At 48.0% G+C, this 25832-nt stretch overlaps 1 protein-coding gene across 2 annotated transcripts in view; it reads right to left on the bottom strand.

Annotated features, from left to right (window-relative positions):
• ELP3 (elongator acetyltransferase complex subunit 3) overlaps window positions 1-25832 on the bottom strand; it is a 97845-nt gene that overhangs the window by 3091 nt on the left and 68922 nt on the right. For both annotated transcript variants that reach the window (XM_074153961.1, XM_074153962.1), the window contains exons 13-14: window positions 23021-23248; window positions 20208-20289 (exon numbers count right to left, since the gene is read on the bottom strand). In XM_074153961.1, the coding sequence (XP_074010062.1) occupies window positions 20208-20289; window positions 23021-23248 (310 nt within the window). The remainder of the gene's footprint in view (window positions 1-20207; window positions 20290-23020; window positions 23249-25832) is intronic.

Genomic DNA, 25832 nt, shown 5'->3' with positions numbered 1-25832 from the left:
AGATGATGAGGGGCCTGGAGCATCTCTCTGCTGAGGAAAGGCTGAGGGACTTGGATCTTTTTGGTCTGGAGAAGAGAAGGCTGAGGGGGGATCTGATCAACGCCTATAAATACTTCAAGGGCGGGTGTCAGGAGGATGGGGCCAGTCTTGTCTCAGTGGTGCCCAGGGACAGGACAAGAGGGAATGGGCACAAACTTGAACATAAGAAGTTCCATCTAAACATGAGGAGGAACTTCTTTCCTGTGAGGGTGGCAGAGCCCTGGAAGAGGCTGCCCAGAGAGGTGGTGGAGTCTCCTTCTCTGGAGACATTCAAACCCACCTGGACACGTTCCTGTGTAACCTGCTCAGGGTGGACCTGCTCCCGCAGGGGGTTGGACTGGATGATCTCCAGAGGTCCCTTCCAACCCCTGCCAGTCTGTGATTCTGTGCACATGCGTGTGCTGCTGCCTTCACTCCCTCACCCCCCTCTGTCTCCGCAGCCCTGCCGATTACAGCCTCTCTCCACATTTCCTAGATTGCTGTAACACACGACACACGCATTAAAAGAACAGAAATATTTGGGACGGGAACTTTCCCAAACCTGCAGCTGCTGACACGTTATTTAAGTTCACAGAGATTATTTCAAAAGCATTTCTGCCACCTGTTTGTCAGTCCCACGTGTAACTACGGTGCTGTAAAAGGGAAAGGTGTCAGTCTTGTAATTCCCTTGCTGAGGGGAAGCACTGACTTGAAACTCTCCTGTCATCGTCATTGCCAAAGGTAACCACCAACATCAGAAGGTGACAGCAGAACAATTCAAACCCCACCTGGACACGTTCCTGTGGGACCTGCTCTGGGTGGACCCTGCTCTGGCAGGGGGGTTGGACTGGATGATCTCCAGAGGTCCCTTCCAACCCCATATCATTCTGTGATTCTGCCGGATTCACTTTAGCAGCTCTGAACCCACAGGCTAACAAACCCAGCCTACAATATTCACTCGGATACCATTAATACAAAGTTGTTTCCTTGCAGTCAGAGATTATCAGGGAAATCACAACCAGAACGGAGGAGGGGTGTTTTGAGATCAGCAAGGGACGACTGGAAGAGAAAGGGGGTGTTGAAGCATGGAACTGAAAGCAGGCTGACAGCCAGAAACCATCCGCAGCCTTCCTCATCCCCGAGAGAAGAGCAACAACAGTGGGCACTGCTTAAATAGAATAAAAGATCCGTGGGACACTAATAACTGCCTACAAGTCATGCAGAAGGAATTCAGCTTCACAGACCTCTCCGTTGTGAAATTATCACAACTCTGTATGAATGCAAAGTCCAAAAAACCAAAGTTGCAGGACGACGACGCTGGTTTCTGATCACAAGGAGAGCCCGAGCACACAGTCCTAAGAAAACCAGAGCTCCAGCTATTAGAACAACGTGCCATTTCGTCTGCTCACAAGTCATTCTAGTCGCTCATGATGCCCAGCGTGCGCCGAATACCTGTCCGTCGAGCACACCTGAAAGGAAGGTCTCGATGGCACAAGTTCTCTTCCCAAATCTCTGCTGCTCTAATTGCCGGCAAACGTTCCGCAGAGCTGGTGGGACCAGTTCAGAGAGCCTCTTCCCACCGCTCCAGGTCACACCCACGCCTTCCAGTGACAAGAAGCATCACCCAAGAAATAGCACGAAAGAAACATCACGCACGAGCGGCAGAGTAAGCCCAAAAGCTGCCCCGAGGAGATCTTTGACTTTCAGAGCCAGAATTGGCTGCATTTCTCATTCTGGGTCTTTAAAAACAGGGTTTTAAATTTTAAATATTCCGTATCAAACTGGGCAGGAGAGCTCAGTTTGAACTCAGCAGAGCAGATTTCAACCAGCCCCTTCTGGACTGAGCGCCAGCGATGTGGCTGGAGGGCAGGGGCTCCGATCACCCCTGTCTGGATGGAAACCCGTGGCCAGGGGCCAGCTGGGGCTTTTTGGAAGCATCCCTCACCGCAAATCTTCAAATGATACATCCTCTGGCGATGGCTGCTGGTTAATTTAATCACCTTTTGTTCCCCTCTTTTGGAAGCATGTGAATAACGGCGAAGCCTACCGATAAAAGCCCAAACCCGGCTTTTCTCCCTAACATTTAAACCTCAAAATCAGTTAAATAAATTTTAAAAGCCTGCCTGTAGCAGGGGACAGAGAAAGGTGACCACAGCATCGGGGTTAAGCACTCCCCTGGCCCAGAAGGACGAGCAGTTGGCATGGGACTGCTACCCGGCGGCCGGCAGACACGAGATGTCATTGCTCACGTGCAGCATCCCCTGCCCGTGACCTTTCCTGTGCAGAGCCCATAAATACACCCTCCTGACTCAGCCCCGCCACACAGAAATATCGCCATGCGGCACCCGAGCACGAGTATCCTCAAAGATTCCTTCACCACGGCTCGTCGCTCACAGAACTAAGTGAAAATGAGATTGTTTTCAGGATCATTAAAGAGCTACTAATAGTTCATAAAATTTCCATAGCGGAGACCTACCGAGGCACACGAGAGACTTCTCTCTGCGCAGGCCCTCCGCATCTTTTGGCAAGGACTGAAACCTTTCCCGAAGCCGCACAGTCGAGGCGTATCCTTGTCTTGCAGCTTCCTTCCCCCTCAAAAATATTTCTTAGAAGCTTCTTAGAAGCAGCGAGCGGGGCCCTGCGTGCCAGGCAGCCCACCCGAGTCAGCTGAACCTTCCAAATTGCCTCCGTCCATTAACGTGCCGGCTGAAATTCTGGTGATAGAGAAGCCTTTTCCAGGGTTTTTTGGGAGTAATGACCTGGCTGGGTGCTTTGCCTCAGGAAGAGAGAGCCCTGGGCTCTCTGCGGGGACACCCGGATGGTCTGGAGGATCTCTGGTGAGTAGGATTGTCCTTCAAAGGTGCTGGGAAAAGGATTTGTGGTTAATGCAGGCAACAGGTAAAGGGTAATCCCACATTCATAGAATCATAGAATGGCTAGAGTTGGAAAGGACCTTAAAGATCATCTAGTTCCAACCCCCCTGCCATGGGCAGGGACACCTCTCACTAGAGCAGGTTGCTCAAAGCCCCATCCAGCCTGGCCTTGAACACTTCCAGGGATGGGGCATCCACAACTTCCCTGGGCAACCTGTTCCAGTGCCTCACCACCCTCACTGTAAAGAATTTCTTCCTTATATCTAATCTAAATCTCTTCACCAAAGAGATTCACCAAAGCGCTATGGATTTCACCCAGAATGAGCAGCAAGTTTCACACCAGCCGTGGGGATTTGGGATGGCCACGGCTGCTTCTCTTGGGATCAGAAAGGACATCAGCCCCCCATGACCACCAGTGCTGCTGCTGGCACAGTGACGCTCTACGAGGGGAACGCTCTGCCAGGGCTGGGATATCATTTTTGTGGTTTCAAGAAGGCACAGAGAAGGTGACATAAAGGACTTCCACAGACACCAGTAAAACAGCGATGGCACAGAGCCAGGCAGGAGGCCTGGAAGCCACTGCTGCCACGGGACAGACCATAAAGATCTGCATCTTCAACCCAGCTAGAAAAGCCAAGAAAGAAAACAAGAGCTCTGAGAGAATATCCTCGGCTTCCAAGCGTGTCTCCCATGACCAGGCTGGGGCTGCCAAAGCATCAGGATTATTCAGAGATCACACATTTCACATTTTACAGTCTCTCATGGCTCGGGGTCGGGTGACTTGGAGCCTGACGTCAGCGGTGAGTGAGCAAACACAACCCTCTTTATAGCTCTCTTGGTGGAGACTCAGGCTACAGAAAGAGAAGTTTTAGGTTTCTCTTCATACTCATAGAATCATTCAGGTTGGAAAAGACCCCTGGGATCATCGAGTCCAACCATCAACCCCACTCTACAAAGTTCTCCCCTACACCATGTCCCCCAACAGCATATCTAAAGGACTCTTAAACACATTCAGGGATGGTGACTCAACCACCTCCCTGGGCAGCCTGTTCCAGTGTCTGACCACCCCTTGCTTTGACCTCCACCAGGTCTGAGAAGACGCTTCTCCAGCTGTCAAACGAATGCCTTGTGACATCCACCGTGATCCAAACCCCATGCTCCGTGTGGGACGTCAAAGCGAAGCTGACACTCACCAGCACTCAGGCAAGTGGCCAAGAGCTGGCTCCGGAGCAAGCCCTTGCTCTTCAAGTTGACCTGCTGAGATGAGGAAGGGTCAAAACTCGGGTTTCGAATCCGTTAGAGTGGTGGGAAAATAAGACGAGGGAACATTCTCTTGCCTATCGTGTGCTGGACGCTGACCGAAAACCCGCATTTCCGAACTGATGCGGGAGCTAAGAACTCACCGCGGATCCATCCACCACCTCCGATGAGTTTGCTTTGGCACTCACACTTTTCCCAAGGCTGGATTTTATCTCCAGGGAAAACACGAGGCTGTTTGATGAGTCACTGCCAACCCACCGCAGAGAAGGGGAACAATGGGGAAAAGGCAAAGGATTTGAGATAACCAAAACGCCTTATCAGCACCCAGGAAAAGGGAAAAAAAAAAACCAGCATTCTTAACGCTGCTGAGAAAACCTGGGCACGTCAGAGCAATCAGGAAAAAGCTATTAACTTAAAAGTTATTAATTTAAGGAGGCAAGGAACAGCCCTTACATCAATCCCTGTGGCAAAGATTTTTTTTTTTTTAATTAAATTATTATTTTTTAAAGATTAGATAATTTGCAACTCATTTCCCCAAAGTTTCTAAAGATACCGGGAGATAAAAAAATCCTATGGAAATTAGAAGTAGGGGCTTTTGGAAATGTTACCCAGTGTATTGCAAACACAACACTCAATTTTCAAGCTAGCACAGAGAGGAAACACAAACACGCTCATTTTTCTTTTAAACAACAGATTCTGTTGAGAATTACCAAGAACTACTAATACTTTGGCAGTTGTCGGAAAACATAATCCAGGCAACGCGAACGGAAAATAGGAATATGAGATTTTCTACTTTTTTTTTTTTTTTTTAAAGATGATTGAAAATATTGTCGTTTCACTGAATCTGCTTTAAAAAAGGAGCACTGGAAACTCTTTTTGGTATTTCTTTGCACCCACGCGCACATGGCAGCGCTGGGGTCTGGAGCATCTTCTCCGCAGAGCGACTCTCCCCGTGTGTTTCAACAGTCTCCGGAGGGACAAAATCCAGGGATTGGGCGAGTTCAGTGTTTCACGACCTCCCGCTGCTGCAGCAACCACAGAGAGCTAATTAGCGTCGCCGTTAGGGTTGTGATTGAGACGTATCTTTATGTACTTACACGACTGTTAATACCACTGCGCGTGAAGCATTTCATAATCCTCTCTCTAGCAAGGGCTCAATGACTAAAGCAGAATTAAAGGCCCTGACCCGGGTTTAGCCTGGCTGGGGCTGTTTGTTGGACCTGGGAGAGAAATCCGTGCCTGAAAACCTCTCTTTTTTTTTTTTCCCTGTCAAATCCAAGTCGTGCTTTCCTCCCGCCCGCATCGCTTCCCGGAGAATTTTAAATTACTATTTTCACAACACCTCTGTCTAGCAGGGGAGGTGCCGTCATCGCCACATCCCAGAAGAAGAGCCAAGATCCCAGGCAGCCGGGTAATTTGTCTCAAATCACAAAGCAAGTCTGAGATTAAAAAAAAAAAAAAAAACAAAACCAACCCAAACCAAGGGAGTTTTGAAGGCTGGGTCTCCCTTCATCGGCTCACCCACCGACTCACTTCGCTGCTGCAACACGCTGAGGGGCCTTCCAGATTCCAGACTGGATTATTTGTGAAGCCGTGACCCACAAGCAGAAAGCCCTGAATATCCCTAGCATCCTCCTCCCCCTCCTCCGCCTCCCACGCGAATCCAATCCCTGCTCCCTTTAAATCCACTCTGGATTTGATGCAAACTCAAAGAGACGCCGTCCCTTTCTGACAGCGCTGACCCTTCCTCCGACTCCTGGCCGGCTCTTGGGCTTGATAAATAAAAACGAAGGAAGAAATCACCCTACGTAAACAGCATAAGAGACCTTTACTCTTTCCACACTCCAGATTTAATTTAATTTAGCTCACTTTAAACCTAGAACGGCTTGGCATGGCCTGGGACCTGGCCAATTTGAAAAACTCCTTTCCTTCCTCTCCTGCGTCTCCCACATGAAAGGCAGCACCCCCTCATTTACCTTCAGTCCTCTCAAACGGAGAGCTCTAATTTAGCTAACGAGGTGCCCACGTGTGCTCCTGGCTCAGCCTGTGGTCCCCCTGTCCCCGGCTGCAGAGGGACCCTCCGCAATCACTTTAGAGGAACCCCCTCAACTCTAAAGGTTAACACGAGCTGCGAGGAATCCTCCTGTAAGGGAGCAGCAACACTGACAATTTCAAGGTGAAAGAGGGATGTTTGGGGACACCAGCGTCGGAGGCCAGTTCTCCTGATTTCCCGGGGTAGGTTGGTCCAACACCAAAGCGCCAAATTTAATTTAACGGGGATTTTCCAGAGTGACACCGCAGGGTGGGAGCCTGGGAGTGCCCGAGTGCTCTGGAGGGTACAGACCCACCAGCCCCACTCTGGAAAGGTATTTTGGTTATAAAGGGTTATAGGGCCTTAATAGAACAATTTAGTGAACTCTTATGAAGTTTGATTGAAACAAAGCAGAAAGAAGCGTATTTCCTCCCGTCCTGTCACGCTGCAGAAACCGTGTACGGGGAAAGGGCAGAGCTAATAAGGAAAACCACAGCAAAAGCTGTATCATATTAACAAAGGGATCCAGCAAGGATTTTCTGATTTGCTCTTAAGGCTATATCTCAAAACCGAGACTGTCACCAGTAACTTTAAAAAAACACAATACAATTAAATGAATGGTAGAATTAAAGAACTGATTTTCCACTTTTGGGGGTGCCTCTCAGCACACGAGAGATGCCCTGCCTAGAACCGATTTTTACTCGGCCAGTCTGCAGGTAAGACCCGTCCTAGAGCTTCCAGATGGTACGATTACATCTCATTGATCTCTTCATCGTAGAAGCGATATTTCATTAATGACCACGCAGGCCTGCCCAAACCCAGCTGCACGGAAAGCGTCCCCTCTCAGGAGAGAGAAAGCCATCGCGCCAAGACCGCCTGTGACTGCGCCAGACGAAGCCGGAGCTGACAGATCTTCTGACTCCAAACAAAGCAAAATTAAATATTTAAGAGCCGAACACCGTAACTTCTCTTACACTTTAACAAAGCGCTGCCATCAGTGTGGCCGCCGGGCATCGAGAGAGACAGGGACAGTGAAATGCGTCTGCGGCTCAAGCCCAAATTTGTCAAGTGAAGCGTTTGTGAGGTTTGAGATCTACGGGCTGCGCAACGTCTTGAAGCTTCTTCCAGTGACGGTTGCTGAAAAATCCAACCCAGCTGGTACGGAATTACTGAGGGGCTGGGGATTTAGGATGACTCACCAAGCATGTGAGACATTCCATCCATCTTCTTTCCTACGGGCTACGAGATTTTAAACGCCAATGAAGAAAAACCTCAGCAATCTTGAGAGTGAGCCTGTCGGTCATTAGATCAGCAGCGTCCCCTTCCCCTACTTCAAGAGAGAATCATGGAGTGGTTTGGGTGGGAAGCGGCCTTCAAAGACCATCTAGTCCAACCCCCTGCCATGGGCAGGGACATCTGCAACTAGACCAGGTTGCTTGAAGCCCCATCCAACCTGACCTGGAATGTTTCCAGGGATGGGGCATCCACCACCTCTCTGGGGCAACCTGGGCCAGGGTTTCACCACCTTCAGCATAAAAACACAGCACATGGCTTCAGGAATTTCTTTCAGTCCCTGTCCAGTGCAGGAAGGTAGGGGTCAAAACCAGCTGCTTCTAAACTTCCCCTCCTACTCATCACATCAAGAAAGAGACCATTAGTGTTACAAATACGATGTCTCTGTACCGAAGAACAACTTAAAGGTTCCTGTAGATCTGCAGTTTCATAGCGGAGATTGCACGTCAGATCTTAATGACTCCCGGTGAGTAAAAGTAGTGTGAGAAAAGAGCAGGAGGACCCCAAATGCATTGGAGGAATCACCACAATGTGTTCCTGCAGGCTGCAGGCACACTCAGCACTTTAGGTGGCTCCACCTGAAGGTTATTACCACATGTATTTTTAATAAAAAGCATCAAAACACTCAAAAAAAAAATAATCATAGAATCATCCAGGTTGGAAGAGACCCTTGGGATCATCGAGTCCAACCATCTACCCTACACTACAAAGTTCTTCCCTATATCATATCCCCCAACACCACATCTAAACGTCTCTTAAACACATCCAGGGATGGTGACTCAACCCCCTCCCTGGGCAGCCTCTTCCAATGCCCGACCACTCCTTCTGTGAAAAATTCTTTCCTAATGTTCAGTCTAAACCTACCCTGCTGGAGCTTGAAGCCATTCCCTCTCGTTCTGTCATTAATTACCTGTGAGAAGAGACCAGCACCAACCTCTCTACAGTGTCCTTTCAAGTAGTTGTAGAGAGTGATGAGGTCTCCTCTCAGCCTCCTCTTCCTCATACTAAACAGTCCCAGCTCCTTCAACCGCTCTTCATAGGATTTGTTTTCCAGGCCCTTCACCAGCTTCGTTGCCCTCCTCTGCACTCGCTCCAGCACCTCGATATCTCTCTTGGATTGAGGTGCCCAAAACTGGACACAATACTCCAGGTGTGGCCTCACCAGTGCCGAGTACAGGGGCACAATCCCCTCCCTGCTTCTGCTGGTCATGCTATTTCTAATACAAGCCAGGATGCCGTTGGCTTTCTTGGCCACCTGGGCACACTGCTGGGCACACAGTAATGCTACTGATTGTAAAGAAATGAGAATGGCCAGGCAGGAAAAAAGTCCTTTATCATCTCTTCTTGGTTTTGGATCCATTTGCTTTATTGTCCCTCTTGCAAGTTGCTGGTAGGGCTCCTACAAGTTCGTGTGCTCACCTGGACCCAGCAGCGAGCGGAGAGGGTCACTCCAACATCAGTCACGTTCGCATCTCTGCCGTGCAAGGAGGCCCCGAAAAGGCTCCGGTGTGGCAAATAATGAATTAATACGGTTAATGTAAGTTAATACTAGCTTGCCTCTCGCTTCCCAATTTTGCAGACAACACCCTTTACCTGCACAGACACTGTTTGGCTTCATTCTGAACAAAGCACACGGAGATGGGCGGTTAACGAGGACCCTGCACGCTACGGGCCATTTTTCTCCAGCTCTTCCCCGGCTCCTCGACTTCTCTGACGATCCGGCTAATGAAGCGGGCCGGCGACGCTTGACATCACCCGCTCCCTCCACGCCTACCATTCAGAAATCCATCCTGCCTTCCCACCGCCACCTTCAGCCCCGGCGCACTCGGGCGTGAAACATCCCTGGCCCGCGTCCATGTTAATTTTCTACTTGACAGAACACAAATAGAAACCTGGTCTGGGGGAAAAACCGATCATCTTGCCGCATAGTAATTAGCTTATAGCAGGGAACGGCAGCGGTGCCAGACCTCCACGCCGCCGCGATAAGGCTGCTACGTCACCGGGATGGAGCGAGGCGACGGTGACATCTCGCTGCAGGGGGGACGCTAAACCAACGGCTTCGGCAGAGGAGGGGGTGCTGGGGCGGGTTCGGCTGCGGTTCCAGACACACTCTCCAAGTCTGGAGAGAAAATTACCGGTGAGGCTGGTTTAAAGGCTACCGGAGACGGCGTGGGCACGGGTGACAAAACGCCGGCACTTTGAAGGAGAAAGGAAAGGGTGCTTATTAATGGACCTCGGCGCGTTCGGTTTGAACGGGGCAAGCACCTGCGATAGGGGAATTCAATCTCGTCCCCCACCTCCCCGAACAAGCGTCTTCTGTGCAGAGATAAGGAGACAATCCTGTTGGTACAAGCCAAGTTCGCCTGCTTTCCCCACGCCGGCATAAACAGATAACGCTGACAGACGTCACAGCAGATACCGCAGCCGAAAAAAGCTCTTCCGTGCAGGAGCACTGTATTTACAGAGCTTGCTTTTAGTGTTTGAAAAAGTAATCTGCAGTCTTGCGGCGTATAAATATTTGGGCCGTGCGTTCCCGGTCCTCGCCCTTGGAGCAGCCAGCAGCCTCACCCACGGCACGGCACCGCAGCCCTCGGAGTCACCGCGCCACGGAGGCAGGTCACCTCGTCACCGACGATCAGAAGACACCAACCCTTCAAGGACGACAGGGTGGGATGAAGGTGCTGTCACCCTCCTTGATTTAGGGATAGAGATAGGGATGGATACCTCCCATTCCTCCGCTGTCAGCAAAGGGAATACTCAGTGGTAGCCCCATCTTAAGTTCATACAAGAGATTTGGGTGACGGAGGTAAAATAAATAAGCCACGTGCTGTAAAATGCCACCGGTACTGAAACCACCGACCTCTGCCATGTCCATAGAAAGTGAAGTTGGAGCTCGGCAGGTACCACCGGTGTAAAGTTTAGAGAAAAGTGGCTTTCACACACTAAAGACGTGTGAAGGGCACAGAGAGGTGGACAGTACAACTAGGGTTTGGAGACGGTAACGCTGAAAATCCACGTATAAAGCCAGCCCTATCCCTGAGACAGGAGGAGACAGATCCTTCTCAAAAAAAAAACCCCACAACCCAGCAAGAACAGTAATGTTACACACGGAGTCAAAGCAAGGCGTTTTGGTGCCAGGACAGGATGTCAGTTTGGCACAAGCCCAGCGCTTCTCACAAAGAGGAGCAGGAGATTAAGGACTTGGCAAGGAGCAAGCACAGCACAACAGCCCGGAGCGCTCTCGGAGCCAGGAGAGGCGCAGCGTAAAGCTCTGACACAGGGATGTCTCGCACTGGGATCGCTGAGCCGTGTGTCGGCACGGGCTGGTTGGAGCTGCTCAGGTATCGGCCAGTTGTGTTCCAGGTCTTCAAGGTAGAGGCATGAAGGCCACAAAGCCCAGCCAGAAGGACAGTGGCACCTTCTCTGGCTCAGCTCTGGGCTGTGTCCCTTTTCTCCCTCCTCAGATAAGCGCCTGGGCTTTGGCCAGTGGTGGTGGTGGTCACTTCCAGGGGCAGTAAGTCCTCAAGAGCAACGTTGAATTTGGTGGACAACAAGTTGCCCGTGAGCCAGCAATGTGCCCTTGTGTCCAAGGAGGCCAGTGGTCTCCTGGGATGCATTAAAAAGAGCATGGCCAGCAGGTGGAGGGAGGTCATCCTCCCCCTCTGCTCTGCTCTGCCCTGGGGAGGCCACAGCTGGAGCACTGGGTCCAGTTCTGGGCTCCCCAGTTCAAGAAGGACAGGGAACTGCTGGAGAGAGTCCAGTGGAGGCTACGAAGATACGATCAAGAGACTGGAGCATCTCTCTGCTGGGGAAAGGCTGAGAGCCCTGGGGCTGTTCAGCTGGAGAAGAGCAGACTGAGAGGGGACCTCATCGATGCTGAGCAATAGCTAAAGGGCAAGAGGATGGGGCCAGCCTCTTCTCAGTGGTGCCCGGGGACAGGACAAGGGACAACGGGCACAAACTGGGACATGGGAAATTCCATCTCAACATGAGGAAAAAATTCTTTCCTGTCAGGGTGGCAGAGCCCTGGAAGAGGCTGCCCAGAGAGGTGGTGGAGTCTCCTTCTCTGGAGACATTCAAACCCACCTGGACACGTTCCTGTGTAACCTGCTCTGGGTGGACCTGCTCCCGCAGGGGGTTGGACTGGATGATCTCCAGAGGTCCCTTCCAACCCCTGCCACTCTGTGATTCTGTGCACATGCGTGTGCTGCTGCCTTCACTCGCTCACCCCCCTCTGTCTCCGCAGCCCTGCCGATTACAGCCTCTCTCCACATTTCCTAGATTGCTGTAACACACGACACACGCATTAAAAGAACAGAAATATTTGGGATGGGAACTTTCCCAAACCTGCAGCTGCTGACACGTTATTTAAGTTCATAGAGATTATTTCAAAAGCATTTCTGCCACCTGTTTGTCAGTCCCACGTGTAACTACGGTGCTGTGAAAGGGAAAGGTGTCAGTCTTGTAATTCCCTTGCTGAGGGGAAGCACTGACTTGAAACTCTCCTGTCATCGTCATTGCCAAAGGTAACCACCAACATCAGAAGGTGGCATCAGAACAATTAATTTGCTGCTTAGAGGAAACACCAAGGACCCACAACATATGAATTTGTTCGAGCACATCCAGCAGGAGCTTTATTCTTCTCTCATTTAGGAGGGGGAGGACCCAGGACTTCGAGTATTTCACAATTTATTGCATGTTACATTTCACACCCTCATCACTGGTGCTGGTTTAAAGAAACAGTTTGAAGTGCTTGCTGCAGGATTAGGGTCAGAAGGGGCTAATTATGGGATGTCAAGCAGCAAAGTCAAAATAATGGCAATAGGAACCCTTCAAGGAGACAACAGGAAGGCTTTAACAGAGGACTGTCCTTTATCCACCTTCACCTAGACCCAAGTTGACTCCTTCCAAGCTCAAGGTAACACGGTAGGGCAGTACAACCAGCCCTAAAAAGCTCATGGAGATAAATTTATCAGCTGTTATGGGCAGACAAACTGGCAAGGCAGGAAAATCCCCCGAGGGCTATCACATACCTCTCTGACTCTACAAGTCCTTGGGCAAGGAATGGCTGGAGGCTGAGAAGATGTTTGCGCCCTTCCCCGATATTTACTCCCTTCCCCAGACACCCAGCATCGCCACCGCCAGAAATGACATATTGATCCCACCTGCCGCAGCCCATATTCTTTGGGCAGAGTCTGAAGCAAATACGCTGGAAGCTGGACTAAGAAACAACAGGTATGAGGGCTGGGTTGTACTCACAGCGCGCGAGGAACGCCGGGAACGAGCGTGTGTTTGTCCTAAATCATCCTCTGGATGCTGTGGAGTTTCTGACACAAAAAAACCCACACCCCTGTATTGCTTGAATCACTGCGTGCGACTGCTCGCCACGGACTCCCAAAGGGGACCCCGGCAAGTGCCGACACCTACGGACCACAAAACGGGAGATACTGCCTCAAAATAGAGCCAAGAAAAATCCCACCCCACACAGGAACAGATACAGGTCTGCAGACTGAATGGTAAGAGAGTGGAAGGGGAAGCTTCGTTAGGGATTGGAGCGGCATCATCATATCAAAGAGAAGAGAAAACCCTGGATACAGAATTCAAGCATCAGCTATTGTCAGAAAGGAAGAAGCGATTATAAATTCAGCAAGCTTAAGAGCCGGTCCACTAGCCTCAAACACCAAGGTTTCTAAAGACTTGTGGACATCAGAGGAGTAACAGGTTTTAAATTGTTTTAGTGTGATTTAGGGAAAACACGATGCAAATTCAAAGCAGGTACAACTAAAAGCAAAAAAAAAAAACCAAACCAAACAACCAACAAATCACGCCACAAAACCAACAAAAGGCAAAGAAAACATAAATGCAATTACAAACGCTGGAAAATGGAAAAACAGACATTTCAGATCAGACCTCCCCAGAGCTCTGAATAATGGAGTGATGCCTCCAGGGTCTACCATTCAGCTACCCAAGCCTGCATACTAATATACTACTCACATCAGAAGAGTAGAAAGGCACCACTCATGCAGAAAATTACCTTAAATGAGCAACGACTTCATGATAAACAAGCCACTCGGCTTTTTTACTTTGCTCTTTGATTTAGGTGGTGGGGGGCACCTCCTCCCTACCGCTGAGGAGCAGACACAGAAACCTTGTAAGGAGGCTCCGTACAGGAACCTTGCAAACAGGCCACAAAACCACCTCGTTATTGTGAATATTTAATTCTGGTTGGTTTGGTCAAATGTCCAGATGTGAGACTGCACCTCTGGGGGGGAAGGATGCACCCTGCAATCTCAGCATCTGGGGGTCGGACTAGATGATCTCCAGAGGTCCCTTCCAACTCCATATCATTCTGTGATCCAGGGTCCAAAGCATCACTTTAAATAGAGCAGAGAATCCGCCCAGTGGCAGTACCAGAGGTATAACCACGGTGTCACACACAATCTGAATATCACAGCAGAATATCTATGGCTGATGTCGTTTCCCATCCCATCCGTACCCTAATTTCCCCACGTGCTGCCAGAATCCAAAATGCCCTTCCCAACCCGCCCTGCAAACGCTCATCTTCCCTTACAAAACGCTCTCCCGGTGCATTTGCCATTGACTCCGCTGTCGATTTAATGCAGTTCTCCCACCGGTCCTCTTCAAATGAAGTGATATTTAACTAGACACACCAGGAGGCAGCTGCTGTACAGCCCAGCTTGCCTTGTGCATCATTCCCCGGTTCATTGCCTGCGATGACTCCTGGGTGCCTGAAGCAGGGGACCTCAGCTTCTCCTTTGTTTGCAAGTAACCTCGCGCGGTTTTAGGTACCTTCGTTATAAACAACGGCAATCCCGTGAAACCCTGCCGCCTCCTTTTGCCTTTTCTGTCTGTAAATTGAACATCCCTAAGAGCTAAAAGACTTACGATGAGAACACAGGTTCAGCTGAACCTGTTTACTCCAAGAACAGCAGGGAGAACAAAATGCTTTGGAAAGAGTCTGCTGGGAAACTCTGCATTTTCATTATTTATTTTTTTTTTCCCCCTCGGAGCGCAAACTAATGTGCTCTGAAGAAGCAGAGGAGCTGATGGCATTCATTCGCGCAGTCCTGCCTTGAGTGCGCTTTTAAAGGGAAAAAAAACCCAAACGAAACAACCTGCTGGCTGTCTGATGAATACCTCCGTTTGTGACGCAGGGAGAGGTCCTCACTCCGAGCCGATGAGGTGCAGAGCATTACCCAGATGGCGGGGTGAGACTGGTTAAACCGGGGAGAAGCGTTGGTCGTTCTCCAACAGGCTTTCGAGGGGAACAAAGCTCACCGGAGATAAGGCTGCCCCGATGCCCTTGAGCCACAAGTAATTCTCAACGAAAGCAGCAGCTGAAAAGCCGGACCGCGAGCGCGCATCACATTTGGGTTATAAACGCGAGCGAGAGGAAACCCACAACTCCACGAACTCCACGCTCGCAGCTTTGACTAAGAACAAGCTTTAAGCCTTTAACCCCCGGCGCAGCCTTGAAAAGGAGGATTACAGCTCGCGGGCAGTGTGAGGGCAGTGCCGGTCAGAGGGGAAGATTCCCATGAAAGAAAGTGATATTTATTTTTAAATCGCCCCAAACTGCTATTGCTCACAGTTCTGATTCAACGCTATTTATGCTGCTGCGTATTACAAGTCACTAGGATGGAAATCACCTCCGTTTCGTCATTAATCTGCTTTTTAAATACCTCCTACCCAATCTAATTTCAGAATTTGTGGGTTTTTTAGCTGTTTGGGCTTTATCAACCTGGGGATAGTTTGGGCTGAGATTGGGAAAGGGGTTGTTGAGGAAGGACGAAGGAGGAAGGACAAAGGAGGTCTCCCCGTACGTTTAACTCCCGCTCACTGGATTTTGTCTGGGGTTTGTTTTACTGGTTCTTCCTCTGCCCACTCTAAGGAAAGCTCCGGCAGATGGGGACCACACAAAACCCTTAAAAAAATCAAGGCATGTTCCCAGCTTCCCGAACACGCTCAGCTGGGACAGATGCAGGACAGGTGGAAGCCTCTGATCTGTATTACGCAGAGGTTAGGCCACATTATAAATCCTTGAAAGATATATTACGGTGTATATATATAAAAAAACCCTTCCTAGCAGAACTCCCTCGCAGAATGCTGGCATTTGCTGAAGTGTCCTTGCTTAAGGGCAGCACTATTCCTGTTCACGCCCGCACCGAAATCCCACTTAATACAGTATTCAAGCCTGTTTTCAAACCTGTTACATTATTAAACCATCAAAATTGAAGTTCATTAAGAACTCGAGGATTGTACACAGCAGCTCTTCCACAGCACCAATCCCCTAGCACGGGTCTATCCTCGGCTTCTTCCAAATCCCCCTAATTAATTTTTTTTTCCAAAGGCCATCAATCTGCAGCAGACAAACATCAGAGAGTCAATTCATTAACATTCCCCGATTTCCACTTATCTTGGGCCACTTCTTCTCTTATTAACAGCAAGTAAGATTGACAGTTCTAAAAATACCCAACCAGGGCTGGAAGCGAAACTCCCGGGAGCCCTCCCGAACCCCATCAATCCTCCCAGCAACGCTTCCCGGTCTCCCAGTCTCGAGGTCTCCTGAGTACGCCCTGGCAGTCGGCAATCTCCGAGGCAGCCCCATGAATCAACATCCAACGTCAACCACGAGACGCTGATTACCCCAAGTAATTTATTACTGCTAGGGTGACCAAAAGGCTGTTTACAGGAGGAAATTAGGATCCTTTAGCGTACCGTCAACTGCGCCCTGAAACCTTCCCCGCTGATTTATACGCCGGCTGGGTTTCTCTGCCCTTAACGCTCTTCACCGCAGGAGAATTTGACACCGGCACGAGGCGTCGGATTTACTTTTAGAAAGTTCTGAACCTCCGTTTTCTCCCTAACTGCAAAAGGCGAAGGCAAGATTAGCACAGTTTCCTTAAACACAGAAGGCGGTGAGCTCGAGCAGCACCAACAGACTGGGGGATGAGTCACCGACGATAATGAAGGATTTTATCTCTGGTGGAGACCACAGAAAACAGGTGGCATTAGTTTAATTTCTATTGACAGCCTTGCCATTGTGGATTCCTGGCCTCTGCAGCGGGCTTAGGAGAAAGACGTTGGGATCAGTCACCCCCAATCTGATTATTATGGTCCTACTGATCTTAATCAGGAGGCAATCATGAATTACTCACTCGTTTCCCATTTACATGTTTGTATCGAGTGATTTTTACAGTACTGCCTGATGGAGAATATAAAAATGCGAATACTTCCCACCGAAATATGCCGCTGACTCACCGCTGAGGGGGAAGGAGCCTTCGCCCTCCTCCAAGCAAGAAACGGGCAAGCACAAGACTCGGCGCCTGACCTAAAGAAGGGGACATCTGCCTTCGCAGGCAAGTGAAATAATGTTTAATTAAGAGTATTGACGAGGTTATACGTGGGAAGGAAGCAAGCAGAGGGGAAAAGATTATGCCTGGAGTCCTCCGGGGAGCCTGGACAAAAGGAAAATTGGCTCTGGCAGGTAACGTGCTCTGCCACGGAGGAAAGAGGTTTCTAACGAGGGAGGCTCTAATGGACACAGCCTGAGATGTCAGGAAATGTTGAATACCACCTTGATCAGGATGGGCAGCAAATCAGCTGGACAGGAGAGAGGCGTTTCTAATGTAACCTCACTAAAAGCAGATTAGTCATAGGGTGGTTTTTTCCCTTTCTTTCCTGTTTTTCATAACCACTTGTTAACAGTATTGCCTGGTTTGGATGTTGTCCACACATACTTTCATCTCAATTTACCTTAATCTGGCTCGTGTTGAATCCATTTCCCAACCCATTTCAAGCCACGCTTCAACCCACAGCTGTGGCAAATAATCAGCCAGAGGCTCCTGCACCCCCCCAGAGTTATCCAGCTCCCCAAATTCAGCCCCCAAAGGGCGAGTGGGCCTCCCACCACCTGCATGAGGTAGAGATGGACGTCTGGCCTCCCACGTCTGGGCAGAGAAATATCTTCAGTGATCAATAGTGCAAAGTGCCATTCAGCAGGAAACTGGGGGGCACCCAGTTTGGGGTCCCAAGGAAATGGGCTGTCCTAAAACAATCAGTATGAGGCCCCCCGACTCAAAGGCAGGGTAGGGAACAGTCACAGAGGATCACAGAATCACTGAATGGGTTGGGTTGGAAGAGACCTTTAACGATCATCATAGTCCAACCCCCCTGCCATGATGACTGCTGCTGATTTCTAACCACAGCCGCTAATTTCTAACCAGATCTGAACTGGAACTGATCTTACAGATGAGCCCTAACCTTTAGCCAATAATGGCTTCATGATGTCCTTTCAAACCCTTCATGAAAGCCCTTCGTGATATCCTTTCTTAAAATCACAGAACCACAGAATGCTATGGGGTTGGAAGGGACCTCTGGAGATCATCTCCTCCAACCCCCCTGCCAGAGCAGGTCCACCCAGAGCAGGTCCCACAGGAATGTGTCCAGGCTGGTATGGAATGTCTCCAGAGACGGAGATTCCACCACCTCTCTGGGCATCCTCTTCCAGGGCTCTGCCACCCTCACAGGAAAGAAGTTCCTTCTCATGTTTAGGTGGAACTTCTTGTGTTCAAGTTTGTGCCCATTCCCTCTTGTCCTGTCACTGGGCACCACTGAGAAAAGACTGGCCCCATCCTCCTGACACCCACCCTTCCAAGTATTTATAGGTGTATACAGGTACAAATACACGTATGTATTTCAGAAGAAATCAAAGAGAGAGTTTGCTACTTAGACATAACTTTCCTCAAAATCATTAGAGGACGGGAATTCAACTACCCAACCCGGTACTTCGCAGAGCGCAGGCATCAGCGGGGACCAGGGACCATTCCCTGAAGAGCCAGTTTGGATGTTCTGACACTATTTAGTTGACTAATACTGATGTAGCCATTAAGTGCGAGACTGGAAAATACGGTTGAAGAAAGGACACTGTTAAACAAAACACTGCAACAAAGCATTCATAAAAACACGCAATACTAATGAGATAGAGCCCTGTGAGAGACATCCTCAAAGCAGATCCCCTTTACACGCTTCTCTCTGGAAAGCAGTCGAAATTTTGCAATATGCTGGAGACCCAACCTTGCAGTGGGTTCCCAGATTAAAAAAAAAAAAAAAAAAAAAAAAAAAAATCTATTTGGAAACCAAAATTAGCAAAACCAAGTTCATCCTCCAATGGAGAAAGAACTTCTGGCTGCATTTTTATTTCAGATAAAACCTAGAGGAGAACGGCAATTCGAGTGGTAACATCTCCAAGGAAACAGCTGGAAAACTTGTGGTCTTTGCAGATGCTGGAGGATTCTGTACTCAAAGACAAATTGTACCATATTGTACTTTGCACTCCAGGGGGGAGGAAAAAAAAATATATAAAATCGCAGACAAGGTCTTAGTAAGATGCCACAAACTGTGCATGCAGCAAAACAAGACCTCTTGCGCTGAATCTCGATGCAAAGAATGTATTCTTCGCATGGGTTTGCTAAACTACAGCTAAAATTAGCAACACGAATGCTTTCGCAAATCGTTTTTTAGTAATTGCTGTGCATTTTCTGTTCTCGTCAACAGAAGTGTTCTCTAGCACAGAGGAATCGCAACGTGCTCCCTCCACCCATCCCAAGCCAAGGTGATACGAGTAAAACCGAAAGAAAGCGTTTCCCCCTTCGCCTCTCTCCTTTCTGGGGTGGAATGGGCGTTTTTGAGCCGTTTATGAAGTTCCCAGTTCAAACTGACAGCCACGCAGCAGCAACAGGGAAACAGGACTGGGATATGTCGTAAGGAAACAAGAAATAGGGAATTTGGAGAATGTAGAATTATCTTTAAGCATCTGGCTACTGCCTTGTCTCAAGTACTCATCGGGATGACGCGCTTTGGCTTTTCGACACCCAGGGACGTTACGTGGCTGGAAAGGCACCGAGAGGCTCCTCAGCACTCAGCAGCTGGGATCAAAGTTCTGCTTTTTGGGGTTTTTTGATGGGGTGGCAGAAGATTATTATTATTTTTAAACAGTCTGTATCCCAGCTATTCCGTTTAAGTCCCCCACATCCGTTAGTCTTACGCCAACAAGAGCTTCTCCTCCCATACAACTCGCCAGCTTCCCCGGTTATAAAACCCATACGCCCGTAAAAGCTTTCTACGGCTCCCATAACTGCTAATAGAAGATAAATTAAGGTAGCCCCGACCTTGATTTCACAGGCACGCCATGAGCTGACGCCACTCTCAGACACAATGCCTTGAAAATGAAAGAGGAGAAAGGGCCGCAGCTCTCTCTTACATCGCTCCCTTCTTCATGATCACGCTTAATGTATCCTAAAAGCACATCTGTCCGCCCTAATGACGGTACTTGCAGAAAGACTCTAAAATGCGAGGCCGGCAATTTTCTATCCTCATAAGCTCCGGAAAGCAGCCCCTCGACAATAACAACCTGCGAGGTCGGAAATAGCGACGTTTGGAGGAGGAAGACACCCATGGTCTGGCTCCTTTGTCACCGAGAGCAGGACGGTTCCCCGCGGCGCGTCCCCTGGTACGTTGCTTACAATAATCGTATTATCCGGACAAAGCTTGCGATGGAATTTCACTCCATTACGATGAAGCATCTGCTTGATGCTCATTTTCTGTCTAATACGATGAAAGTTCACAGCAGTGGCGCTGGCTGCAGTGGGTTTATTTTCAGATTAAGATATATATTGAAAAAAAAAAAAAGGGATAAAGCAAAAAGGTACCTGAAATTACAGCAATTTTCCATGACCCATGCTCCTCCTTGGCTATTCTTTCCGCCTCCTCCATTAGTAACATACCAAATCCCTATAATGGGAGAAATAACAGGAAGAAAAGGTAAGTTCTGTAAAAATAGAAAGCACAAGCAAGGTCAGAATGTAAGCATTAGTACAGTTTCAAAAGATTCATATTTTTGGCACAGGAATGATCAAAACCTTATTGCAGGAGAGGGCTTGAGGTGTACCAACACTAAGCTTTACCGTGGAGTGCTCTCAGGGCTTTTTTCTGATGATGAAATTATTCCCTGGCAGTTCTAGTGCCTGACTGCTTCTCCACAGCAGGAACAGAACGAAGTTAAATCCACTGATGTTAAGTCGACTTGGTATGAATCCCGTAATTCCTGAAGAAGTCTACCCTGCTGTCCTGGGTTGAGCGACACAGGACTAATTTCTCTTCTAACGCTGGGGAAAACTGCACTTTTAGAAGACTCTAGTCTCCGAATTCGTGAAAATATTGACTTTATAGCCAGCTATGGGATGTGGGATTCAAGGTCTCAGAGTTTTCGAGCCTTGCCTGGTGCAAGGACGAGGAGGAGCAAGGCCTGGGCATTTGACCCAGGGTGGCCAACAGGATCATTTCATACCATGAATGTCACATTTGAGGTAAATTAGAAAGTTTGCTGCGTAGCTCGCTCCCTCCTTTGATGGCATTGGTCCAGAGAACTCCTCGCCCTGATGCCGGACCCCTGAGCCCTTCCCTTCCTCCCGAAGCCAGGTCTGACATTTGTTGTCCCCTGCTGGGAATGCCCAGCTTCCTACTGATGGAATGAGTTGAGGATAATTCTTGTATATCTTCTATTAGTATCGGGATTAATATTGGTTCTTTAGTATTATTGTTAATTATTTACTCTCAGCCTATTAAATCTATTTCTATCTCAACCCTCGTGTTTCCTTCCTTTCCCCAATTCCCCTTTCCAGGTGGGGAGGGGTCATCAGGTGACACAATAATTGTCTAAATGACAATAAACTGTGATGGGTTTTCTCAAACCATGACACCTGCTGAGATAACCAATCCTGAGCAGCCATCCCCTATTCCAACATCTCGCAGAAGAACACATTCATATTCTGGACCAGATCCACACCCCTATTTACGGTTGGAAATCTCGCCCAGCAGGAGAGCTACCGGAATCCCAATAATGCTTCAAAACAAGGGAAGAGCCTTTCCACTCTGTTTAACGGCTTGGCTGTCCTATATATCTGGGAATAATTGATTGGGTTAATTCACTCCTAACGTTCGCATGCAGGAATTCTACTCGGCTCTTTGTTCATCTAGTTTCCCTGACAAGACGTACAGACTCGGGCTCTGGCGACACTGGATTAGATGTGATTTAATTCTAAAAAACATTTACCACTCACAGGCGTTTTTAAATAACGCACAGAAATCTTCATTCTAAAACATCCTTCTAATCAGAAATTGCCCCCACAACTGTGGAGAACACTTTCTGATTAACCTCTTGAACACTGACTATTCCGAATGAACACGAGTGCGTCACATACCATGAAATTTCAATTTGCAGCCTATTTTAATGTTTGTAGTCGGCTACTTTCAATTGATTTTCTCTGTCTCTCTCTATTTTTTTTATTTTATTTTTTTTTTCTCCAAATACTTAGAATGACTACTTTTTCCTTCCTGAATTTTGAAGTGTTAACTATTTTATAGTGGAAACATCCACTTCTTTTTTTCTTTTTCCTTTGCTTTTTTTTCCTCCCCCAGCCGCTGCTTACGGTCACACATCATCAGCGTCTAGCGAAACCGCATCTTAATGCACACACTCAGGGAAAGATTAATAAATAGAAGGAAGTTAATTTAAAACATCAGCCCTGAGCACTTCTGGCAAAGAGGACAAACTGATTGCTTTTTTAAAAGCTCAGTCGAAAGGTTCAAAACCTACCGGGGCAAAATTTAATTCACATTTTTTGCTCATCGCAAGCCACAGCATGTTACAGGCAGCAGCAGGATAAGGTGCAATTTTCACACAAGTCACTACAAGGAATTAGAAACACAGCTTTCTGCTCCATTCTCACATGCTTTTAAGAGATATATATGAAATGGCCTCAAAATGTGTGCCTGAAGCAAAAAACTGTCAGACGCAACTAAGAGACTTGACTCAGGAGTCACCCCATCGCTTAAACTGACACAAAGCTCACGACCAAAGTTGGGTTTCTGCTGGTTTGGTAGCAAAAACGTATTCAATAAACATTCATTTGAAAGAGAACGGGGTAGTACCAAATAAAAATCTCACCTTCCCATACGTAATTATTTCAGATTTCAGAAGTGACATTCATCTACCGAAAAAGATCAATTTTAGAAGGAAATAAAAAAGACACAACAGATGTATCTTCCACTGTTTGGCTTTTACTCAGTGAATTCTGATGCACCCCACTGGAGATTAATGGAAGGATACTTCAGAACCAAAGGTGCTTAGTACTCGAAAGCCAAATTAGCCCCAGCATCCATGAGCTCATATTGTACGGGCACGGAGCAAGGCTGCCAGCACTCAAGCATGCTTTTTTTTCATCTCAGAGCAGTTGCAATTGCCTAAACACAATCACACTAGCAAAAACTCAGAAGGAGCGTGATTTCGGCAGCTGAAGTGCAAGAAGGGGCTCAAATTCCATTCTGTTTCCATTGCAGCGGACTATAATCCAAGCAACTGAACGAATCGGATATTAAATGAAATACTTCTCCAATTCTACTGAGGTGGGAAGCAGGGTGCAAGGAAGAGGCTCAGATGAAGAATAAGGATGGCTTGGGGTACCTGGTGCTGAAATTTTGAAGGATCCCGACTGCTGACGGGGACCACGCTCCCGTAAACGTGCAATTCCCGGACAACGGAAACACCTCCTTTCAGCTCGGGTCGGAACGACTCCTCCGAACATTTCCGCAGCCGTAGAAGGCCAACGAGAATATCCTGCTCTGGGTCTTCATAGGACAGGAAGGTCTCCCAGCCACCGTTAGCCACGTAATCTCTTCTAACTAATTCAATCTGGTCAAAGAGAAGAAATGATGACGAATATGAAGACGAAAAGAGAAAGGGAAAACTTCTTTAAAAATATTTAAGCAACATGTTGAACAGACCAAAACCAATTTCATGGATCCATAAACTATTATGATTCAGAGAAAACACGAAGCGCTTTCTTAAAGGCCAATTTAATTCCAGATGGATTTCAGCAGCACTGGGTAAGAACTGCTGCTACCGCAGTCATATTAAGGATAAACCATGCGACTACTTTAATAGAAATGTGTTTGCCAACGGGACAGAACCAGTCTTCTATCCCTATTTGCCAGCTCTCCACAGCCTGGTAACCCACGTGGTTGCCTGTTTGTAAGTCAGAAACCTAAACCCTATGTTTCTTGAGTTAGTCCAGTTTCATAATCGCTGCAAGATCAAGGAAAGGGGGTGGGAGGGAGCAACTCTTGCCACTAATCAAGGAACTTGCTCTAATTGAAATTCAGCTCCAGTTACAAAGTCACCGATGTAGAACGAGTAGTTTTGCATCTGCCTTCACTTAACCTGCATTTCGGTCCATGTCTTTACCGCTCTGCAAAAGCAATGGCTCGAGATCTCTACAGAGCATGGGTCTTCTAAGCAGCAGTCAACTTCTCTACTAATTACCAATTAGTTCTTTCCACCACCGCACAGGATCTACTGACAGAAGCAAACTGTGTAGTGCAAGAGGGGGGATGTGAAAGAGTTGGTGTTGAGCGAGTATTGAGTCCTTAATGCTTTTTGGAACACACAAGAAATTACACATGTGCTTTACAGAATCAGCAGGAAGGGTTTTTTTATGCATCCAAATAGCACTGGAGCCACCAAAACCATCCAGACAAGCACCCTGAGAACTGACCAGTAACAACATAACACCTGCCTCAAACCCGATTTTTGATGACAATGTAGGCAAAGGCAGCTCTGAAGATCACAACAAGTGGAAGGGAACAGTGAAGTGAGAATTGGGTGGCTGTGGAGAATACAATAAAGACTGTGCTTGGGAAGAAGAAATTACTTCTCCGGAGCACCTAGAAGCTATGAAGAGAAACTGGTAGATAAGAGGGCAGAAAGAAAGTTTCTTTTTCAGACAGTCCTGACCTACCAGCATCAAGGAGCAGCCCCAGGACCCAAGAGGAGACTCCCTTATGGCAACGTGAGACCTGATCAAACCATCAAACCTCACGTAAGGGTAGCTGTGTTTATCTGCAGCAGAGTTAGCACTGAGTTAATTTGATGTAACCTGTAGCCGATGATGATAACGTCACATCTTTGGTGATACAGTGAGTCACTCTGCATTTTGAATTGCTTTTTTATGGCTGAAATAGCTGCCCATCCTTGCCATAGGGACTCCTTTGCCTACCTGTAACAACCGGCTGCTAAATGATTTCCCAAATTGCCTGGCTCAAGAGAGGAGTGGCAGCAATAGTTCACAATATCGAGAGCCCGATGACAACATGGTATAAGCTGGGAGGGTTTCTGAGGAGACTAGTCCTGGTCTCACCCCATGAACCAGGCACCCATCACCAGCTGCTGTACCTTAGGTGCGCTCCTGGAAGTCATTTTCTAAATTAATCCAAAAGAAACCAGGTTTCTGTGCTTTCTGATGCTTTCAACGTGGGGGTCAACACTAAAACCATCACCTAGATATACCTACCATCATTTGAACGTTCTCCTTTAACTTTAGGAATTCAAACGTGAATGGAAAGCACCAGTGGATGCCCCGTGCACCAGCGCCGCACTGGTGTTTCTAACAGTTACAGCTTGGCAGAACAGTAGAGGACCGATCCCTATCCCACCTCGCCATGCTCTTCTCAGTACTACTCTAAAGACTAAAGCAAATTCTCTAATATCCCAAAATGCATGAATTAAAGATTTGTTTACAGAAAAGCCACAAGGGATTCTGTCGCCTGCCTGTGTCACTCCATGACGAAGCCTCACAATTAAATCCCTTGCTGACTACAGAACAAGGCTCGTTTCGAGGCTGACGTCCAGCGCCCAAAGCAGACGTCTGCCGATGTGCCAAGTCCTCCAAGAGCACAAACTCCTCTCCAGCTTGTGTGTCAGGACGGCTGACACACGCTGATCCACATCTTCCATCGGGTACGTAACACCACGAGTGAAAAGGAAATGTGTGGGAAAATAAAAGAGCATGAGATTTTTAAAATACCCAGATTCCGTAGTTATTTTTCTATGTGGAAAGCGTGAAAACTTACTGCTAAGGTTTAAAGAAAGCAGAAAATATTATTAAACACTGCTATACTAAGAGTTCAAAATGGCAAAATTGGAGAACTCCCGGTTTCTCCCGAGGACAAAAGAAAACAAGTAGAAAACACGGCTCCATTGCTTGTCCTCCAGAAGGGACCACACGCCCTGTTACGCCCACGGCCAGTTCAAAAGCCACTTGTACAGAGAGATGAAGCAGGACCACAGGAACCTTCACCAGGAGGCTTTATATTGTGTGCATTTTTACAGCTTCATAAGCACATACCAGAGAACATGATCTGCTCAGGAAATTCCTGACTGGATTGAGTTTTTTGTTTTCCCCACTTCCCTGGGCGCAGAGGGTCCTAGGATACGTATA

The sequence above is a fragment of the Numenius arquata genome, chromosome 9 (genome assembly GCF_964106895.1).
Source record: "Numenius arquata chromosome 9, bNumArq3.hap1.1, whole genome shotgun sequence".
Lineage (NCBI taxonomy): Eukaryota > Metazoa > Chordata > Aves > Charadriiformes > Scolopacidae > Numenius > Numenius arquata.
This window is presented reverse-complemented; position numbering and strand designations above follow the sequence as displayed.